The following is a 20,989-nucleotide window of genomic DNA, read 5'->3' as shown; positions in this document are numbered from 1 at the left end:
GAGAATGAGGACCTATGAGAAAGAAAATACAGTAAAAAGCGCTGAAAATTTTTTTTGCAGGGCACAGACAAATTGAATCATTTATAAACTGAAGAATGAGGACCTATAAAAAAGAAAAAGCGGTAAAAAGCTGAAAAATTTTTGCACAGTACAAACAAACAAATTGAATCAATTATAAACTGGAGAATGAGGACCTATGAGAAAGAAAAGGCGGTAAAAAGCGATTAAAAGTTTTTTGCACAGCACAAACAAACAAATTGAATCAATTATAAACTGGAGAATGAGGACCTATGAAAAAGAATAGGCGGTAAAAAGCGCGTTAAATTTTTTTGCACAGCACGGAGAATCAAATTGAATCAATTATAAACTGGAGAATGAGGACCTATGAAAAAGAAAGGGCGGTAAAAACCGCTGAAAATTTTTTGCACAGCACAGACAAACAAATTGAAACAATTATAAACTGGAGAATGAGGACCTATGAAAAAGAAAAGGCGGTTAAAAGCGCTGAAAAATTTTTTACACAGCACAGACAAACAAATTGAATCAATTATAAACTGGAGAATGAGGACCTATGAAAAGAAATGGCGGTAAAAAGCGCTGAAAAAATTTTTGCACAGCACAGACAAACAAATTGAATCAATTATAAACTGGAGAATGAGGACTTATGAAAAAGAAAAGGCGGTAAAAAGCGCTGAAAATTTTTTTTTTGCACAGCACAGACAAACAAATTGAATCAATTATAAACTGGAGAATGAGGACCTATGAAAAAGAAAAGGCGGTAAAAGCGCTGAAAATTTTTTTTGCACAGCACAGACAAACAAATTGAAACAATTATAAACTGGAGAATGAGGACCTATGAAAAAGAAAAGGCGGTTAAAAGCGATGAAAAATTTTTCACACAGCACAGACAAACAAATTGAATCAATTATAAACTGGAGAATGAGGACCTATGAAAAAGAAAAGGCGGTAAAAAGCGCTGAAAATTTTTTTGCACAGCATAGACAAAAAAATTGAATCAATTATAAACTGGAGAATGAGGACCTATGAGAAAGAAAATACAGTAAAAAGCGCTGAAAATTTTTTTTGCAGGGCACAGACAAATTGAATCATTTATAAACTGAAGAATGAGGACCTATAAAAAAGAAAAAGCGGTAAAAAGCTGAAAAATTTTTGCACAGTACAAACAAACAAATTGAATCAATTATAAACTGGAGAATGAGGACCTATGAGAAAGAAAAGGCGGTAAAAAGCGATTAAAAGTTTTTTGCACAGCACAAACAAACAAATTGAATCAATTATAAACTGGAGAATGAGGACCTATGAAAAAGAATAGGCGGTAAAAAGCGCGTTAAATTTTTTTGCACAGCACGGAGAATCAAATTGAATCAATTATAAACTGGAGAATGAGGACCTATGAAAAAGAAAGGGCGGTAAAAACCGCTGAAAATTTTTTGCACAGCACAGACAAACAAATTGAAACAATTATAAACTGGAGAATGAGGACCTATGAAAAAGAAAAGGCGGTTAAAAGCGCTGAAAAATTTTTTACACAGCACAGACAAACAAATTGAATCAATTATAAACTGGAGAATGAGGACCTATGAAAAGAAATGGCGGTAAAAAGCGCTGAAAAAATTTTTGCACAGCACAGACAAACAAATTGAATCAATTATAAACTGGAGAATGAGGACTTATGAAAAAGAAAAGGCGGTAAAAAGCGCTGAAAATTTTTTTTTGCACAGCACAGACAAACAAATTGAATCAATTATAAACTGGAGAATGAGGACCTATGAAAAAGAAAAGGCGGTAAAAGCGCTGAAAATTTTTTTTGCACAGCACAGACAAACAAATTGAAACAATTATAAACTGGAGAATGAGGACCTATGAAAAAGAAAAGGCGGTTAAAAGCGATGAAAAATTTTTCACACAGCACAGACAAACAAATTGAATCAATTATAAACTGGAGAATGAGGACCTATGAAAAGAAATGGCGGTAAAAAGCGCTGAAAAAATTTTTGCACAGCACAGACAAACAAATTGAATTAATTATAAACTGGAGAATGAGGACCTATGAAAAAGAAGAGGCGGTAAAAAGCGCTGAAAATTTTTTTTGCACAGCATAGACAAAAAAATTGAATCAATTATAAACTGGAGAATGAGGACCTATGAGAAAAAAAAGGCAGTAAAAAACGCTGAAAAATTTTTTGCACAGCACAAACAAACAAATTGAATAATTTATAAACTGGAGAATGAGGACCTATGAAAAAGAAAAGGCTGTAAAAAGCGCTGAAAATTTTTTTGCACAGCATAGACAAAAAAATTGAATCAATTATAAACTGGAGAATGAGGACCTATGAGAAAGAAAAGGCAGTAAAAAGCGCTGAAAAATTTTTTGCACAGCACAAACAAACAAATTGAATTAATTATAAACTGGAGAAAGAGGAGCTATGGGAAAGAAAAGGCGGGAAAAGCGCTGAAAATTTTTTTGCACAGCACAGACAAACAAATTGAATCATTTATAAACTGAAGAATGAGGACCTATGAGAAAGAAAAGGCAGTAAAAAGCGCTGAAAAATTTTTTGCACAGCACAAACAAAGAAATTGAATCAATTATAAACCGAAGAAAGAGGAGCTATGAGAAAGAAAAGGCGGTAAAACGCGCTGAAAAATTTTTTGCACAGCACAAACAAACAAATTGAATCAATTATAAACTAGAGAATGAGGACCTATGAAAAAGAAAAGGCGGTAAAAAGCGCTGAAAATTTTTTTGCACAGCATAGACAAAAAAATTGAATCAATTATAAACTGGAGAATGTGGACCTATGAGAAAAAAAAGGCAGTAAAAAGCGCTGAAAATGTTTTTTTGCAGGGCACAGACAAATTGAATCATTTATAAACTGAAGAATGAGGACCTATAAAAAAGAAAAAAGCGGTAAAAAGCTGAAAAATTTTTGCACAGTACAAACAAACAAATTGAATCAATTATAAACTGGAGAATGAGGACCTATGAGAAAGAAAAGGCGGTAAAAAGCGATGAAAAATTTTTTGCACAGCACAAACAAACAAATTGAATCAATTATAAACTGGAGAATGAGGACCTATGAAAAAGAATAGGCGGTAAAAAGCTCGTTAAATTTTTTTGCAAAGCACGGAGAAACAAATTGAATCAATTATAAACTGGAGAATGAGGACCTATGAAAAAGAAAAGGCGGTAAAAACCGCTGAAAATTTTTTGCACTGCACAGACAAACAAATTGAAACAATTATAAACTGGAGAATGAGGACCTATGAAAAAGAAAAGGCGGTAAAAAGCGCTGAAAAATTTTTTACACAGCACAGACAAACAAATTGAATCAATTATAAACTGGAGAATGAGGACCTATGAAAAGAAAAGGCGGTAAAAAGCGCTGAAAAAATTTTTGCACAGCACAGACAAACAAATTGAATCAATTATAAACTGGAGAATGAGGACCTATGAAAAAGAAAAGGCGGTAAAAAGCGCTGAAAATTTTTTTTGCACAGCATAGACAAAAAAATTGAATCAATTATAAACTGGAGAATGAGGACCTATGAGAAAGAAAAGGCAGTAAAAAGCGCTGAAAAATTTTTTGCACAGCACAAACAAACAATTGAATCAATTATAAACTGGAGAAAGGAGCTATGAGAAAGAAAAGGCGGAAAAAAGCGCTGAAATTTTTTTTGCACAGCACAGACAAACAAATTGAATCATTTATAAACTGAAGAATGAGGACCTATAAAAAAGAAAAGGCGGTAAAAAGCTGAAAAATTTTTTGCACAGCACAAACAAACAAATTGAATCAATTATAAACTGGAGAATGAGGACCTATCAAAAAGAATAGGCGGTAAAAAGCGCGTAACATTTTTTTGCACAGCACGGAGAAACAAATTGAATCAATTATAAACTGGAGAATGAGGACGTATGAAAAAGAAAAGGCGGTAAAAAGCGCTGAAAATTTTTTGCACAGCACAGACAAACAAATTGAAACAATTATAAACTGGAGAATGAGGACCTATGAGAAAGAAAAGGCAGTAAAAAGCGCTGAAAAATTTTTTGCACAGCACAAACAAATTGAATCAATTATAAACTGGAGAAAGGAGCTATGAGAAAGAAAAGGCGGAAAAAAGCGCTGAAAATTTTTTTGCACAGCACAGACAAACAAATTGAATCATTTATAAACTGAAGAATGAGGACCTATAAAAAAGCAAAGGCGGTAAAAAGCTGAAAAATTTTTGCACAGTACAAACAAACAAATTGAATCAATTATAAACTGGAGAATGAGGACCTATGAGAAAGAAAAGGGGGTAAAAAGCGATGAAAAATTTTTTGCACAGCACAAACAAACAAATTGAATCAATTATAAACTGGAGAATGAGGACCTATGAAAAAGAAAAGGGGGTAAAAAGCGCTGAAAATTTTTTTGCACAGCATAGACAAAAAAATTGAATCAATTATAAACTGGAGAATGAGGACCTATGAGAAAGAAAAGGCAGTAAAAAGCGCTGAAAAATTTTTTGCATAGCACAAACAAACAAATTGAATCAATTATAAACTGGAGAAAGGAGCTATGAGAAAGAAAAGGCGGAAAAAAGCGCTGAAAATTTTTTTGCACAGCACAGACAAACAAATTGAATCATTTATAAACTGAAGAATGAGGACCTATAAAAAAGAAAAGGCGGTAAAAAGCTGAAAAATTTTTGCACAGTACAAACAAACAAATTGAATCAATTATAAACTGGAGAATGAGGACCTATGAGAAAGAAAAGGCGGTAAAAAGCGCGTAAAAATTTTTGCACAGAACGGAGAAACAAATCGAATCAATTATAAACTGGAGAATGAGGACCTATGAAAAAGAAAAGGCGGTAAAAAGCGCTGAAAATTTTTTGCACAGCACAGACAAACAAATTGAATCAATTATAAACTGGAGAATGAGGACCTATGAGAAAGAAAAGGCGGTAAAAAGCGATGAACAATTTTTTGCACAGCACAAACAAACAAATTGAATCAATTATAAACTGGAGAATGAGGACCTATGAAAAAGAAAAGGGGGTAAAAAGCGCTGAAAATTTTTTTGCACAGCATAGACAAAAAAAATTGAATCAATTATAAGCTGGAGAATGAGGACCTATGAGAAAGAAAAGGCAGTAAAAAGCGCTGAAAAATTTTTTGCATAGCACAAACAAACAAATTGAATCAATTATAAACTGGAGAATGAGGACCTATGAGAAAGAAACGGCGGTAAAAAGCGCGTAAAAATTTTTGCACAGCACGGAGAAACAAATCGAATCAATTATAAACTGGAGAATGAGGACCTATGAAAAAGAAAAGGCGGTAAAAAGCGCTGAAATTTTTTTGCACAGCACAGACAAACAAATTGAAACAATTATAAACTAGAGAATGAGGACCTATGAGAAAGGAAAGGCAGTAAAAAGCGCTGAAAAATTTTTTGCACAGCACAAACAAACAAATTGAATCAATTATAAACTGGAGAAAGGAGCTATGAGAAACAAAAGGCGGAAAAAAGCGCTGAAATTTTTTTTGCACAGCACAGACAAACAAATTGGATCATTTATAAACTGAAGAATGAGGACCTATAAAAAAAGCAAAGGCGGTAAAAAGCTGAAAAATTTTTGCACAGTACAAACAAACAAATTGAATCAATTATAAACTGGAGAATGAGGACCTATGAGAAAGAAAAGGCGGTAAAAAGCGATGAAAAATTTTTTGCACAGCACAAACAAACAAATTGAATCAATTATAAACTGGAGAATGAGGACCTATCAAAAAGAATAGGCGGTAAAAAGCGCGTAAAATTTTTTTTGCACAGCACGGAGAAACAAATTGAATCAATTATAAACTGGAGAATGAGGACCTATGAAAAAGAAAAGGCGGTAAAAAGCGCTGAAAATTTTTTGCATAGCACAAACAAATTGAAACAATTATAAACTGGAGAATGAGGACCTATGAAAAAGAAAAGGCGGTAAAAAGCGCTGAAAAATTTTTTACACAGCACAGACAACCAAATTGAATCAATTATAAACTGGAGAATGAGGACCTATGAAAAGAAAAGGTAGTAAAAAGCGCTGAAAAATTTTTTGCACAGCACAGACAAACAAAATGAATCAATTATAAACTGGAGAATGAGGACCTATGAAAAAGAAAAGGCGGTAAAAAGCGCTGAAAAATTTTTTGCACAGCAAAGACAAACAAATTGAATCAATTATAAACTTGAGAATTACGACCTATGAGAAAGAAAAGGCGGGAAAACGCGCTGAAATATTTTTTTGCACAGCATAGACAAACAAATTGAATCAATTATAAACTTGAGAATGAGGACCTATGAGAAAGAAGAGGCGGTAAAAAGAGCGAAATTTTTTTTTGCACAGCACAGACAAACAAATTGAGTTAATTATAAACTGGAGAATGAGGACGTATGAAAAAGAAAAGGCGGTAAAAAGCGCTGAAAATTTTTTTGCACAGCAAAGACAAACAAATTGAATCACTTATAAACTGGAGAGTGAGGACCTATGAGAAAGAGAAGGCGGTAAAAAGCGCTGAAAAATTTTTTGCTTAGCACAGATTAACAAAATGAATCAATTATAAACTGGAAAATGAAGACCTTTGAGAAAGAAATGCGCTAAAAAGCGCTGAAAAATTTTTTGTACAGCATAGACAAAGATATTGAATCAATTATAAACTGGAGAATGAGGACCTATGACAAAGAAAAGGCGGTAAAAAGCGCTGAAAAATATTTTACACCGCACAGACAAACAAATTGAATCAATTATAAACGGGAGAATGAGGACCTATGAAAAAGAAAAGGCGGTAAAAAGCGCTGAAAAATTTTTTACACCGCACAGACAAACAAATTGAATCAATTATAAACTGGAGAATCAGGACCTATGAAAAAGAAAAGGCGGTAAAAAGCGCTGAAAAATTTTTTACAACGCACAGACAAACAAATTGAATCAATTATAAACTGGAGAATGAGGACCTATGAAAAAGAAAAGTCGGTAAAAAGCGCTGAAAATTTTTTTGCAGAGCATAGCCAAAAAAATTGAAACAATTATAAACTGGAGAATGAGGACCTATGAGAAAGAAAAGGCAGCAAAAAGCGCTGAAAAATTTTTTGCACGGCACAAACAAACAAATTGAATTAATTATAAAGTGGAGAAAGAGGAGCTATGAGAAAGAAAAGGCGGAAAAAAGCGCTGAAAAATTTTTTGCACAGCACAGATTAACAAAATGAATCAATTATAAACTGGAAAATGAGGACCTATGAGAAAGAAAAGGCGCTAAAAAGCGCTGAAAAATTTTTTGTACAGCATAGACAAAGATATTGAATCAATTATAAACTGGAGAATGAGGACCTATGACAAAGAAAAGGCAGTAAAAAGAGCTGAAAAATATTTTACACCGCACAGACAAACAAATTGAACCAATTATAAACGGGAGAATGAGGACCTATGAAAAACAAAAGGCGGTAAAAAGCGCTGAAAAATTTTTTACACCGCACAGACAAACAAATTGAATCAATTATAAACTGGAGAATGAGGACCTATGAAAAAGAAAAGGCGGTAAAAAGCGCTGAAAAATTTTTTACAACGCACAGACTAACAAATTGAATCAATTATAAACTGGAGAATGAGGACCTATGAAAAAGAAAAGTCGGTAAAAAGCGCTGAAAATTTTTTTGCAGAGCATAGACAAAAAAATTGAATCAATTTTAAACTGGAGAATGAGGAGCTATGAGAAAGAAAAGGCAGTAAAAAGCGCTGAAAAATTTTTTGCTTAGCACAAACAAACAAATTGAATTAATTATAAAGTGGAGAAAGAGGAGCTATGAGAAAGAAAAGGCGGAAAAAAGCGCTGAAAATTTTTTTGCACAGCAGAGACAAACAAATTGAATCATTTATAAACTGAAGAATGAGGACCTATGAGAAAGAAAAGGCAGTAAAAAGCGCTGAAAAATTTTTTGCACAGCACAAACAAGCAAATTGAGTCAATTATAAACTGAAGAATGAGGACCTATGAAAAAGAAAAGGCGGTAAAAAAGCGCTGAAAATTTCTTTGCACAGCACAGACAAACAAATTGAATCATTTCTAAACTGGAGAATGAGGACCTATGAAAAAGAAAAGTCGGTTAAAAGCGCGTAAAATTTTTTTGCACAGCACGGAGAAACAAATTGAATCAATTATAAACTGGAGAATGAGGACCTATGAAAAAGGAAAGGCGGTAAAAAGCGCTGAAAATTTTTTTGCACAGCATAGACAAAAAAATTGAATCAATTATAAACTGGAGAATGTGGACCTATGAGAAAAAAAAGGCAGTAAAAAGCGCTGAAAATTTTTTTTTTTGCAGGGCACAGACAAATTGAATCATTTATAAACTGAAGAATGAGGACCTATGAAAAATAAAAGTCGGTTCAAAGCGCGTAAAATTTTTTTGCACAGCACGGAGAAACAAATTGAATCAATTATAAACTGGAGAATGAGGACCTATGAAAAAGGAAAGGCGGTAAAAAGCGCTGAAAATTTTTTTGCACAGCATAGACAAAAAAATTGAATCAATTATAAACTGGAGAATGAGGACCTATGAGAAAGAAAATGCAGTAAAAAGCGCTGAAAAATTTTTTGCACAGCACAAACAAGCAAATTGAGTCAATTATAAACTGAAGAATGAGGACCTATGAAAAAGAAAAGGCGGTAAAAAAGCGCTGAAAATTTCTTTGCACAGCACAGACAAACAAATTGAATCATTTATAAACTGTAGAATGAGGACCTATGAAAAAGAAAAGTCGGTAAAAAGCGCGTAAAATTTTTTTGCACAGCACGGAGAAACAAATTGAATCAATTATAAACTGGAGAATGAGGACCTATGAAAAAGAAAAGGCGGTAAATAGCGCTGAAAATTTTTTTGCACAGCATAGACAAAAAAATTGAATCAATTATAAACTGGAGAATGAGGACCTATGAGAAAGAAAAGGCAGTAAAAAGCGCTGAAAATTTTTTTGCACAGCACAAACAAATTGAATCATTTATGAACTGAAGAATGAGGACCTATGAGAAAGAAAAGGCAGTAAAAAGCGCTGACAAATTTTTTGCACAGCACAAACAAATAAATTGAATCAATTATAAACTGAAGAAAGAGGAGCTATGACAAAGAAAAGGCGGTAAAAAGCGCTGAAAAATATTTTACACCGCACAAACAAACAAATTGAATCAATTATAAAATGGAGAATGAGGACCTATGAAAAAGAAAAGTCGGTAAAAAGCGCTGAAAATTTTTTGCACAGCACAGACAAACAAATTGAAACAATTATAAACTGGAGAATGAGGACCTATGAAAAAGAAAAGGCGGTAAAAAGCGCTGAAATTTTTTTGCACAGCACAGACAAATTGAATCAATTATAAACTGGAGAATGAGGACCTATGAGAAAGAAAAGGCACTAAAAAGCGCTGAAAAATTTTTTGCACAGCACAAACAAACAAATTGAATTAATTATAAAGTGGAGAAAGAGGAGCTATGAGAAAGAAAAGGCGGAAAAAAGCGCTGAAAATTTTTTTGCACAGCACAGACAAACAAATTGAATCATTTATAAACTGAAGAATGAGGACCTATGAGAAAGAAAAGGCAGTAAAAAGCGCTGAAAAATTTTTTGCACAGCGCAAACAAGCAAATTGAGTCAATTATAAACTGAAGAATGAGGACCTATGAAAAAGAAAAGGCGGTAAAAAAGCGCTGAAAATTTCTTTGCACAGCACAGACAAACAAATTAAATCATTTATAAACTGTAGAATGAGGACCTATGAAAAAGAAAAGTCGGTAAAAAGCGCGTAAAATTTTTTTGCACAGCACGGAGAAACAAATTGAATCAATTATAAACTGGAGAATGAGGACCTATGAAAAAGAAAAGGCGGTAAAAAGCGCTGAAAATTTTTTTGCACAGCATAGACAAAAAAATTGAATCAATTATAAACTGGAGAATGAGGACCTATGAGAAAGAAAAGGCAGTAAAAAGCGCTGAAAATTTTTTTGCACAGCACAGACAAACAAATTGAATCATTTATAAACTGAAGAATGAGGACCTATGAGAAAGAAAAGGCAGTAAAAAGCGCTGACAAATTTTTTGCACAGCACAAACAAATAAATTGAATCAATTATAAACTGAAGAAAGAGGAGCTATGACAAAGAAAAGGCGGTAAAAAGCGCTGAGAAATATTTTACACCGCACAAACAAACAAATTGAATCAATTATAAACTGGAGAATGAGGACCTATGAAAAAGAAAAGTCGGTAAAAAGCGCTGAAAATTTTTTGCACAGCACAGACAAACAAATTGAAACAATTATAAACTGGAGAATGAGGACCTATGAAAAAGAAAAGGCGGTAAAAAGCGCTGAAATTTTATTGCACAGCACAGACAAACAAATTGAAACAATTATAAACTGGAGAATGAGGACCTATGAAAAAGAAAAGGCGGTAAAAAGCGCTGAAAAATTTTTTACACAGCACAGACAAACAAATTTAATCAAATATAAACTGGAGAATGAGGACCTATGAAAAGAAAAGGTGGTAAAAAGAACTGAAAAAATTCTTGCACAGCACAGACAAACAAATTGAAACAATTATAAACTGGAGAATGAGGACCTATGAAAAAGAAAAGGCGGTAAAAAGCGCTGAAATTTTATTGCACAGCACAGACAAACAAATTGAAACAATTATAAACTGGAGAATGAGGACCTATGAAAAAGAAAAGGCGGTAAAAAGCGCTGAAAAATTTTTTACACCGCACAGACAAACAAATTTAATCAATTATAAACTGGAGAATGAGGACCTATAAAAAAGAAAAGGCGGTAAAAAGCGCTGAAAATTTTTTGCACAGCACAGACAAACAAATTGAAACAATTATAAACTGGAGAATGAGGACCTATGAAAAAGAAAAGGCGGTAAAAATCGCTGAAAAATTTTTTACACAGCACAGACAAACAAATTGAATCAAATATAAACTGGAGAATGAGGACCTATGAAAAGAAAAGGCGGTAAAAAGCGCTGAAAAAATTTTTGCACAGCACAGACAAACAAATTGAATCAATAATAAACTGGAGAATGAGGACCTATGAAAAAGAGAAGGCGGTAAAAAGCGCTGAAAAATTTTTTACACCGCACAGACGAACAAATTGAGTCAATTATAAACTGGAGAATGAGGACCTATGAAAAAGAAAAGGCGGTAAAGCGCTGAAAAATTTTTTACACAGCACAGACAAACAAATTGAATCAATTGTAAACTGGAGAATGAGGACCTATCAAAAGAAAAGGCGGTAAAAAGCGCTGAAAAATATTTTACACCGCACAGACAAACAAATTGAATCAATTATAAACGGGAGAATGAGGACCTATGAAAAAGAAAGGGCGGTAAAAAGCGCTGAAAAATTTTTTTCACAGCACAGACAAACAAATTGAATCAATTATAACTGGAGAATGAGGACCTATGAAAAAGAAAAGGCGGTAAAAAGCGCTGAAAAATTTTTTGCACAGCACAAACAAACAAATTGAATCAATTATAAACTGGAGAATGAGGACCTATGTACTTCGACCAGCCTGATACTGAAGTAGTAATAGGAAGTTTTGACACTCTTACCTTATAAGCGGAAATAAAAAAGACGATAATAAGACAATAAACCCAAACAAACAAGCTGTACTTCGACTAGCTTGTTTTATAAACCATATTAACAGCGATAAATTCTATTAGAGGTTGAAGAAACAGATAAATCTTAAAGTAGTAATTTGTAAACCAAACGACCAATTAAATGAGCACATTAATTAAAGAATTTGACATGAAGAGCCGATCGCAAGCTGACAAGCTTCATGCCAGGCCAGTGAATTCCATCGATAGTTTGGTTGACTTGATGGAAATAAGACGACAACCCCATATAACGAAAGCAACAGCAAGGATGCTCGGCTCTTTTCCTTAAGTCTTGATTGATTTCACTAATTGCGGACACAATTTCGAAAAACTCATTCACACGCTTGAGCCTCGGTAATATGCTACATATGTGAACTGCAGTTTTGTGTCTGTTCCAAAGGGTTTCGCTTATTTCTGCAAGCTGGTTGGCAATCCACGTAGAGGGTCTCCCTGGCCGCAGTTCTGATTCCCCATCCACATTTCTCTTCCGCCAGTCATCCAGATCGTTAACTCCAATAAGTAAAACAACTCGATCGTAAGATCCCATTAAAGAATACAAATCGTGCAAGTCAGAAGTCCTACCACCTCTCAACGCCAGCACGTCTATCGGGAGAGTCCCCTGTTCGAAGTCGAACAGAATCGAGTCGCCGACAAGAAGGGTGTTATTGCCGTTGTTGTCGAAGCGTGTGTCGAAAATAAAATTTCCGCATCGAAGTTGAAGTCGCATTTTTTGACTATAGCTATTAATTTCTCTTGATATAAATGAATATTTATAAAAGGATAGACTGAAAAATGACCCTGAAAAAGGTGCTGTAATTGAAGTGGAATCATTTCTGATATCAAATAGTATCGTTAATGAGTTACCAACTGTTAAGTAAAAAATGTGCAGCGAACTTTAATTGAACACTTTGAATTAAATGTACATCATGTAAAACTGAACGAAACGCTGAACAAAATATACTCATTGCGCTGAAGAAACCTGAAGTAATAGTAGAACAATTGGAATCTGAATGAAAAAATGTGAACAAATCAAAAAATGCGGGATCGAAGGTAAAGCGAAACAAAAATCTATTCGACGAAGTAAAAAAAAAATAGGAGCGCTATAATAGCCGGCTGAATAGCTGACGCGGCTATTAAAAAGCGGCAAAATGGTAAAGCGAAAAAAAGTTTGACGAAGTTAAAAAAAAATACGAGCGCAATAATAGCCGGCTGAGAAGATGAGGGCGGCTATTAAAAAAATCCTTTAGTTCTTGGGTTGTTTTATCTGTTCCTCATTTGATAAACAATTATGCCAAAAGTGTGGTGAGCAGGTTCGGAACTTTACGTGCGAACGCACATTACCGAGCCTCCTTGATGGTTTCACGAGTCAAGAGTGATATAGTGCAATGTAATGGTGTACTATCACGTTTCATTAGTATTTGAGGAATGTTTGGCGGTCCGCATTTTTGCTATTAATTACTCACGTGTTCGAGATTTACTGGAGCTCAATGTGAGACGACTCGGAACAGTTCGGCGCGACATAGTCACAGAGCTGCGGCGGCTCTAGAAACAAATTACATTTAAGTCACTTTGATTATTTTTTATGATGGAATTTTTCACCCGCGACAGATTTTTGTTCTAAGTAATCTCTGTGCTCATTATAGTGGGCTTTTGTTTTATATTTTCATAGCCTGATACCAGCTATGCTAGTCGTTATAATTCTTGTTGATATAAATTTAAGGTGCAGAAATAGGAAAGTCAATTAAGGATGGTATTAACGGAGGGGTAACAATTTGTTGATTCTTTTGCTGGGTTCCATACCTGAAGTGCTGAAAATGAGACTGACAATCCTGTCTGTGATCTCTCTTCATTTGAGTTATTTCTGTTCTTTCTTTGGTTTCGTGATTGGCGAATAAATTTGCATATCTTGATGAAAATATATATTGTAAATAGAGCGTAGATGCAGTCCAGAACGAGTTCCAATGTCACCGCATTTTCTAAAATAGCAAAAAATTTATTGAAGTCCTTAACTGTTTTTCGCTTCTGAATGAATTTATTTCTTAATATGTTTGCTGTGTCACATTGATAGTTCTTCAAGCAATATATAGCACTCTTCTTTATTGGCCCTCGATTTACAAAAATACTCCGACAATGCAGCTTGAGCTAAGGATATACAGAAATATGTCGATTACTATATAATTCTTTGTTAAATTGTTCTTCTATTGTCTAAAAAGGTCGAACAACAGACTAACATTGGTCGAATTGCTCTCAGTCAACTAGCGAGCGGTTGGCTCGTCAATAGCTAGCTAAGCTTTGTGGAGGCTAAATTTAGCTTAATTGATGAAAAATGTATTAAAAAAATACAGGACTGATTTAAATGCGGAAAACTTCGAGAGAAATTAAGTTAAGGAAGCCACTCTTCTAAAAGGGCAAGGGCAGTCCATGAAATTTGGGGTGGCGCGACAACTCATATGTAAAAATATAAATTCTGACAGCAGTCAACAAGGGCATCAAGTGAACGTTAGAATCAGTGAAAGTAAGCGAAGAAAATTCTGATACGAAATGCTTCACACTAGTTGGTTTTAATTGCTCTCGAACAAATTTTGAGGTAATTATTTTAAACAATCATGTTGCTAGAAAATTTTTGCCTGACCAGTTTGCTCTAAAACATTTTTTTGAGATCTTCTCCGCTTGTGCCCCTAGTACGTTATGCACCCCCATTTACAGAGCACTTGTCATCGTTCAGTAAACAACTAATGAAATACGATAATGGCACGCCAGAGGCCCGATGAAAGTTGTTGATAATAGGACTACTAGAAAGGACCAAAATACAAATCAAACAACAAACATTATTTAGACCAAAACTCGATGTCTCTAATAAAAAAAGTCATAACAAAATCAAACTCGCGTAAGATAAAAACCAAAACAAAACAATTTGACTTATACTTCATTGGAAAAGAAATGGGACTTGTCCCCAATGCGACTGGTCAAGAGGTCGACAAAAAACAGGAAATATGTGCGAAACTCAAAAATACTTTACCATTTTTGAAAACAATTAATTTCAAAGTTAATGTCATTAGATATCAACTGAAATCACTTATATGCTCATTTATATCTTTATGTGAAGCAATTAACACTTTTTTTATCCAGTAAATGATTGCACAAAATTTCAAAGCCAATGGGATCAACGATTATTGTTAAATTCAAAAAGCAATCCAAAAATCCCTTGTAATGTACCAATATATAAAAATCTAGCGTTTTATGAAATCTTGTAGTAACAAAGCCGAGAAACAAATTGTTGAAGCTAAAATTGTTATAAATATTAAAATATAGCTCATTGGAAACGGGTGGTGACCTGTGTTTACAGAGACTAAGCTACAAATGGACAGAAAAAATATTTAAAACCAAATTTATGAAAACAAACATTTTTAAAAAATCATAAACTTAGAATTACAACAAATAGCTATGAATTAAGTTTCAACATCTCAGGCAGCAAATTGGGCATGCTCATAATGAGACTAAGATACGAGCCCACAAAAAACAAATACATAAAGAAGTCAAATTTTCTAACATTTTTACGACATGACACTGTTCAAGGCACAATTATTATAAGATGTTACCTGCAAGAACTATAAATCGTTATTTTACCTGAATCTTGAAACCAACAGGTCTTCTTTAAAAAAGGACTACTTAGACATCACAACAAAAAGAAACCAAAAATTGGAACAGTATAGCAATCTTTATGAAAAGAAATGGTTGAAGCAATCAGTCACAACGTATAGCCAAGCGCAAAGAAAATGTTTGAATCATCAAAAGTAATTGAGACTTATAACGAGAGCGAGATTGAATTTTCACGAGAGCAATTAAGATCTATCGTTATCGGGTATTTGGAGCACTACAACGAAAAGAAAGCCAAACATAGGCAAAATCAAGAAAACCCACAAAGTTTTGCTAGATAACTGTCTCAGCCCAAAAAGCATAAACTACTCAAGAAAAACAGTTAACATATCCCGATGCGCCTTTTTCCAACGTATTGCTTTTTCCCTACAATGCCTTCCTTTAATTGGATTTTTCAAACATGTGATAATTTGACAAGGAAACAAAATGAACCCATAAATTATGCATTCATGATCAACAAAAGAAAAATTGAAAACGCGTAATACCAAAATAAAGAAACCATTAGTTGAATATAATACAGACATTAATATTTAATTCGCAGGAAGTCTTTTTTCGCCTGTTTTTACTGAGACTCCTCCTGAAGCTGAGAAAGATAAGATAAAATAGTGGCAAAGTTCAAAAACTCAGATATTTTCTTAAAACAAATAAATTCAAAGCCATAAGACATTAAATAGCAACTGAAAAAATCTAGGTTCTTTTATACTTTCTGAAAATTAACTGGATCTCAGATTGGTGACATTAAGCCATTGGGCTACAAAAAGTATAAGAAATAAAAGCAAAACTCACGAAGTCCATAAAATTTTTTAAAATTTCTTGTCAGCCTTAAAAACCACGAGCTTTTCTCTGAAACCATAATATAATCTCGTTTGGTTTCGTTTATTGTATAAAGTCATCTTTTGTCATAAATTTGTCATTAATTGAGCCCTGATTCAAAATTCTTGTCTGTAATTTACATAAACATTTACATAGCGGAAATATTTTGAAAAGAAGGTTGCAGGCCATTGAAATCTAAAAATTTATCGTAAGGATCCATATTGAGATCAAGATCGGCCCAGATATCGCTGGGCATCTAACAAAACATTCAATTTTTGAAACGGTTGCGAAATAGATCAATTCTCTGCAAGGATGTTCAGTTTGCAAAAATAAATAATGCTTTTTGTATAATTATCGCGTTTTAATTTGCAAAAAAATGGCAAAGTTATAATTCCAGATGACTCTTGAAGCCATAGGGAGTAAAACTAGCTCTCTTTTCAGTTGAAGAAGAATATGTTTGCAGTTTTAAGGTGTCTACTTCCAGCAATTTTAAAGCAAGTGGGCTAATAATAAAGCCATTTTTTCGACGAAAAAAGTCTGAATTTTGAATAATTTAGTATAAGTTTTAACCAAAAAAACTCGCATCGAACAATTCAACAACCCTCCTCTATCTTTAGAGATAGAATGAATAAAATTACAGCTAACATATTTCACATCATTTGGCAAAATTGACGAAAATTTGGTCAAAATTGACGAAAATTTGTTCAAAAATGTGAATAGAAACAGCTGAATTACGTCTAATATTCACAAAAATTCAAACCTCGATAACTTCCAATAAAAAGCGAAAATTGAAGAATGTTTTTAATTCCATATTTTACGCTGGACTGGTTTTCTAATGATACCAGTCTCAACTCTCTACGATTATTATATCGGTCGGCCAAAATTGTCTGAACAAAAAAACCCGTTTGAGTATATAGTTCCTCCCCCCTAAAGAGGGGTCAGAACAATCATAAAGCTGTGGGGGGGGGCTGCAGCCGAGTTGTCAATGATTCAGTCTAATGCGAGGGAGGTAGCGGTTTCGAATACCTCCTTAGTCGGAACTTTTTTCGCACCCATAAAAATTATCTAGGCTACAGCCCCCATGAATTAAATTACCCCGCCTCTCGTTCGTTGGCAGTTTGTTCGGCGTTAGCCCGTTTATGTTTTGAAATCGAGATTTGAGATTCATAAAAAGATTTTGAAAAATAACTGCATGTCCTTTACTATGGATCATATTTGGGCTTCAATAGCGTGCGCCGCATGGACCTCCAAAATAGAGCAAAGCTAATTTCTGCCCTCATGTAGGATAATTTTATCACGTCACAATATAAATCCTTTTCTTGCTGAGGAGCGCCAAATGGTTTTATTGGTTTTAACGCTAACAGACCAGTGCCAGAGAAAATCAGCGCATAGAGGGTGGTTTTCCTATTCAATAATTATTGACTCTTGCTTCTACTTTTTCGTGGAAGCGTGGTATTTGTACGCTTCCGGTATTCTTTTCGTGCAACTCTTGGCGAACGGGTTAAAAAGCTGTAGATCGAGTAAGGTCTTACTGACGATACATTCAAAAACAGATTCCCGTAGTTATTATATTTAATCGAACATATTTTAAAATCTTCTGCATCGCATCGATTCTGTGTGTATGGCACTACAATCAGTCACCCGAAAAATTTGATCGATCTCTCATTTTCATTCAACTATGTTCTGATTATGAAGCGTTTCAGCCACCTTCGCGCTAGAAAAGCAACATCTTGCTATGTTTTTCATTGAAGAAAGGATGATTCAACATTGTCGGGTGCAGAATTGTTTATCAGAGGAATCTGTATGACAATTAATGAAGAATCACAGCCAAAGGTTGTTGGGAAAGAAGCGTCAGCACAAGTCAAGAAAAAGTCTATGAGCAGTTGCAGAAATAGACATAAGTTACAACAAAGTTGCAGCTAAAAAACTTAAATTGCCACATTTCTGTATATTCACCTTGTTCAATCATTTTCGTGGACGTAATCTAATATGATTATTATGCGAACAGGTTGACAATTCTTATTTGCTGGTACTTATTGGTCTTTGGTCAATTTTTTTAGAGGTGCGGTAATCAGGCCAATTGTTAATCATCCTTTAAGTTAATTCAATTTCATTACGATTTTTGCCTCAAAGAACTGCTTGCTCAATATATCTTCTTTATTTTAGTTAATTTTGATGGACTCATCTTTTTGTAGCTATATCATGTCCTTGTTATAGCTATTTGGTTGGTTCTTTGTGCTGTAGTATAATCGTAAAAGGAATCCTGTTAATCCTAATCTGACATGACCCTTGAGTGGACAAGTTGATTATTTTGATTTGGCTGGCACCTATCGGCAGTTTGTTAGTTTTCTTTAGTGGAACGTCAATTTAGAGGCAATTGCCGTTGTTTATACTACTGCAGAGCTTGTAATTTTTAGTGAAAAGAAAACGGAATTAAACTGAGCAGAATTTCGTACTAAATACGAAAAGGGGATTACGATGTCAACTGCTTTGCTTGAACAAAAACGAGCTAGTAGTTATAAAATAACTTAAAATTGTGATGGTTTAAAATAAGTACCAATCTTGATTTTCTAGTTAAGTATGACTAGAAATACACCATGTTATATCTATCGAAATGCTGACTATTATTACGGCTAAATGTGAGCAAGCAGGCCACTTATTAGTCATCCTTCAAGTTAATTTGATCTCAAGCCTTTCCTATCTTCACATAAAGCTCAATCTTGGGTTGCAGAAGAGTAATAAAATAAATTGAAAATTCTCGAATCAAAAATTCAAATGAAACAATGATATGGACAATTTTTCGTTGGAATTTCAAAACCTTTCAATGCATTTATGTACAAACTATATATTGTTTAAGCGTTCCCAAACGGACAAAAGTAAATTTTTTATTTATATCTAGTTGAAAACCAATGTATAGTGTTTTGAAAAACGCACGGGCAGGTTTTAAAATGCCAGGTCTCTGCAGTGCCGCTTTCTAGAATGCCAGATTTCGAAACGCGGTGCATTTTAAAACGTGCACTGTGAGTGGTTCAGGCAATGTTACGTGACTCTGCTAAAGTCATTCGAATTTTTCGAACCGGGTTATTTCGAACTGCTTCGTGGCTCGCGAGTAATGCCAGATTTTCTGTGACTTCATTAGTTACGTAATCTATACGTCGGAGTTTAATATGTGTTTGATTTCTTTAAACATCTGATAGGAAAACGAGTGCGGATGCCAATCTGTTTAATTTATTAGTATCTGAAAGCTTTGCGTCCGGAGTTCGTTTTGAATCTTTAATTCCTGAATTAAAAAAGAGTTTGTGGACCGCGCGTATTGCAGTCACGTTACGCTTGAAGCTCAAAAGGTGGCTCACCATTGATAAAAATAGACACGTCTTAAGGGCTTTCCCGTTTTTTATTGTATTGTTTGATTGACCTTGCGTTTTCTTCGTGAGCAGAATGCTAAGTTACATTCATGTGAAAAGAGCTGTTCCGAGAGTCCCGATTGTTTTCTGGGTTGAGCATGCTTGTTGTTGACAATAACCATGCAGTTGCGGAGTGTATACATTGAATCGTTAGTTTATTTAGTGATGTTTTTTATTAGCAGCCCCAGCGTATTGTCGCCAATCTTATGCACCCCCTTCCAACCTAACTGCTATCGTAACACACAACCCTACTAATTAACATCATTTGCAAATCGTGGAAAAATCCAGAAATGGAATGATGGATGTGAAAACGGGAAAAGCCCTTTGGTGAAGTATGCCCAATCGTATGTGGGGTGATTTTGTTCGAACTTGTGTCTGAACTTCTCTTCCAAGTCGCGCACCTCCTCCTCGCTCTTCTCCTTGACAGAGGATATCAAATAGTACACACTCGAGATAAGCCCAATTGCCTTGCTCACATTCAGAGCGCACACCCACACTATGTCAGCCAACATTATAGGCAGTCGAAGCTGTTCGCCATTGTTGGGATTTGTTTCCTTTGACTCGTGAATTAAGTTCTGTCCCTTTTATTTTACTTGAATCAAAGCTCTTCGACGTTGCAAGGAGCTGTTTGGACACTGTTTTCATAAATTTTTGTCGAAACTCGCTTGATAAATAAATCCTAAGTATTGTTGTAGTTGATAAACCGATAAATATGAGGCAATTTATGATGAATTGTGAAGTGTTCATTATCATAATTACAAAGTGCATTAGTTAGTAGTGGAATTACTGTGTGCAATGCATAATTGAGAGCAAATTATTTACTAAGAAATAAAGGAAACAGTCCCGTGTGATGTAGTTTAGTAGGGTCCAGGCTAGGATTCTGGAAGCGTAAGTCTCTAGGAGATTTTGGAAGTGCCCCCGAAGAGATTTATCATTTAACTAAAATTCGCATTATAAGATTCGGACTGGCACTTTTTTCACTTCTGAAAGGTCACCTCTTGACTGATTTTCTGACAATGGGCATTAATGTACTGTCAAGTTGACTTCAATTCTATATAATATGGAGAAGCAACATATGGCTCATCTGGTAAGTCAGCCTACTTAGAAATTTGATTACTTGACACATCACGTTTCTATATGCGAGCTGTGAGTTTTCTGTAGCGAAGCCATGCTGATGCGTGAATAGAACATGGAGTCACTGGTTTGAAGAGTGGCAAATTATGAACTGTTCTTGTGCCATGTCTGTTTTCACGAGAACAGACCTTTTGAATTTATTTGCCCATTGAGATGAAGAATGTTAGTGTGTAAATGGCTGACTAGAATCTCAATGGGGGGGGGGGCTGGTGGGTACACTCTATTAAAGTTAGGGATGCTGTGTATTATTAAGATGGTAATATTGCAATGATAAAA

General features: G+C 34.5%; 2 protein-coding genes across 4 annotated transcripts in view; one reads left to right on the top strand and one right to left on the bottom strand.

Moving 5' to 3' along the window:
- The window catches only part of LOC142336600 (uncharacterized), a 48,756-nt gene extending 28,139 nt beyond the window's left edge, over positions 1-20,617 (bottom strand). Inside the window, exons 1-5 of one of the 2 annotated variants that reach the window (XM_075385519.1) lie at positions 20,425-20,617; positions 19,900-20,107; positions 19,529-19,547; positions 13,506-13,681; positions 13,169-13,247 (exon numbers count right to left, since the gene is read on the bottom strand). In XM_075385519.1, coding sequence (XP_075241634.1) covers positions 13,169-13,247; positions 13,506-13,681; positions 19,529-19,547; positions 19,900-20,091 — 466 coding nt within the window. In that variant the 5' untranslated portion in view covers positions 20,092-20,107; positions 20,425-20,617. Of the gene's footprint in view, positions 1-13,168; positions 13,248-13,505; positions 13,682-19,528; positions 19,548-19,899 lie in introns of both variants that reach the window. The other variant, XM_075385512.1, reaches the window with a different exon arrangement.
- Positions 1-20,989, top strand: part of LOC142336586 (activating molecule in BECN1-regulated autophagy protein 1-like) — a 329,506-nt gene that overhangs the window by 286,820 nt on the left and 21,697 nt on the right. The window contains exon 1 of one of the 2 annotated variants that reach the window (XM_075385499.1): positions 20,648-20,666. The exons of the other annotated variant lie outside the window; for it this stretch is intronic. Coding sequence (XP_075241614.1) covers positions 20,655-20,666 — 12 coding nt within the window. The 5' untranslated portion in view covers positions 20,648-20,654. Of the gene's footprint in view, positions 1-20,647; positions 20,667-20,989 lie in introns of those variants that run through there. 2 annotated transcript variants of the gene reach the window in all.

This window comes from Convolutriloba macropyga, chromosome 1, assembly GCF_964194025.1.
Source record: "Convolutriloba macropyga chromosome 1, txConMacr16.3, whole genome shotgun sequence".
Taxonomy (NCBI): domain Eukaryota; kingdom Metazoa; phylum Xenacoelomorpha; order Acoela; family Convolutidae; genus Convolutriloba; species Convolutriloba macropyga.
This window is presented reverse-complemented; position numbering and strand designations above follow the sequence as displayed.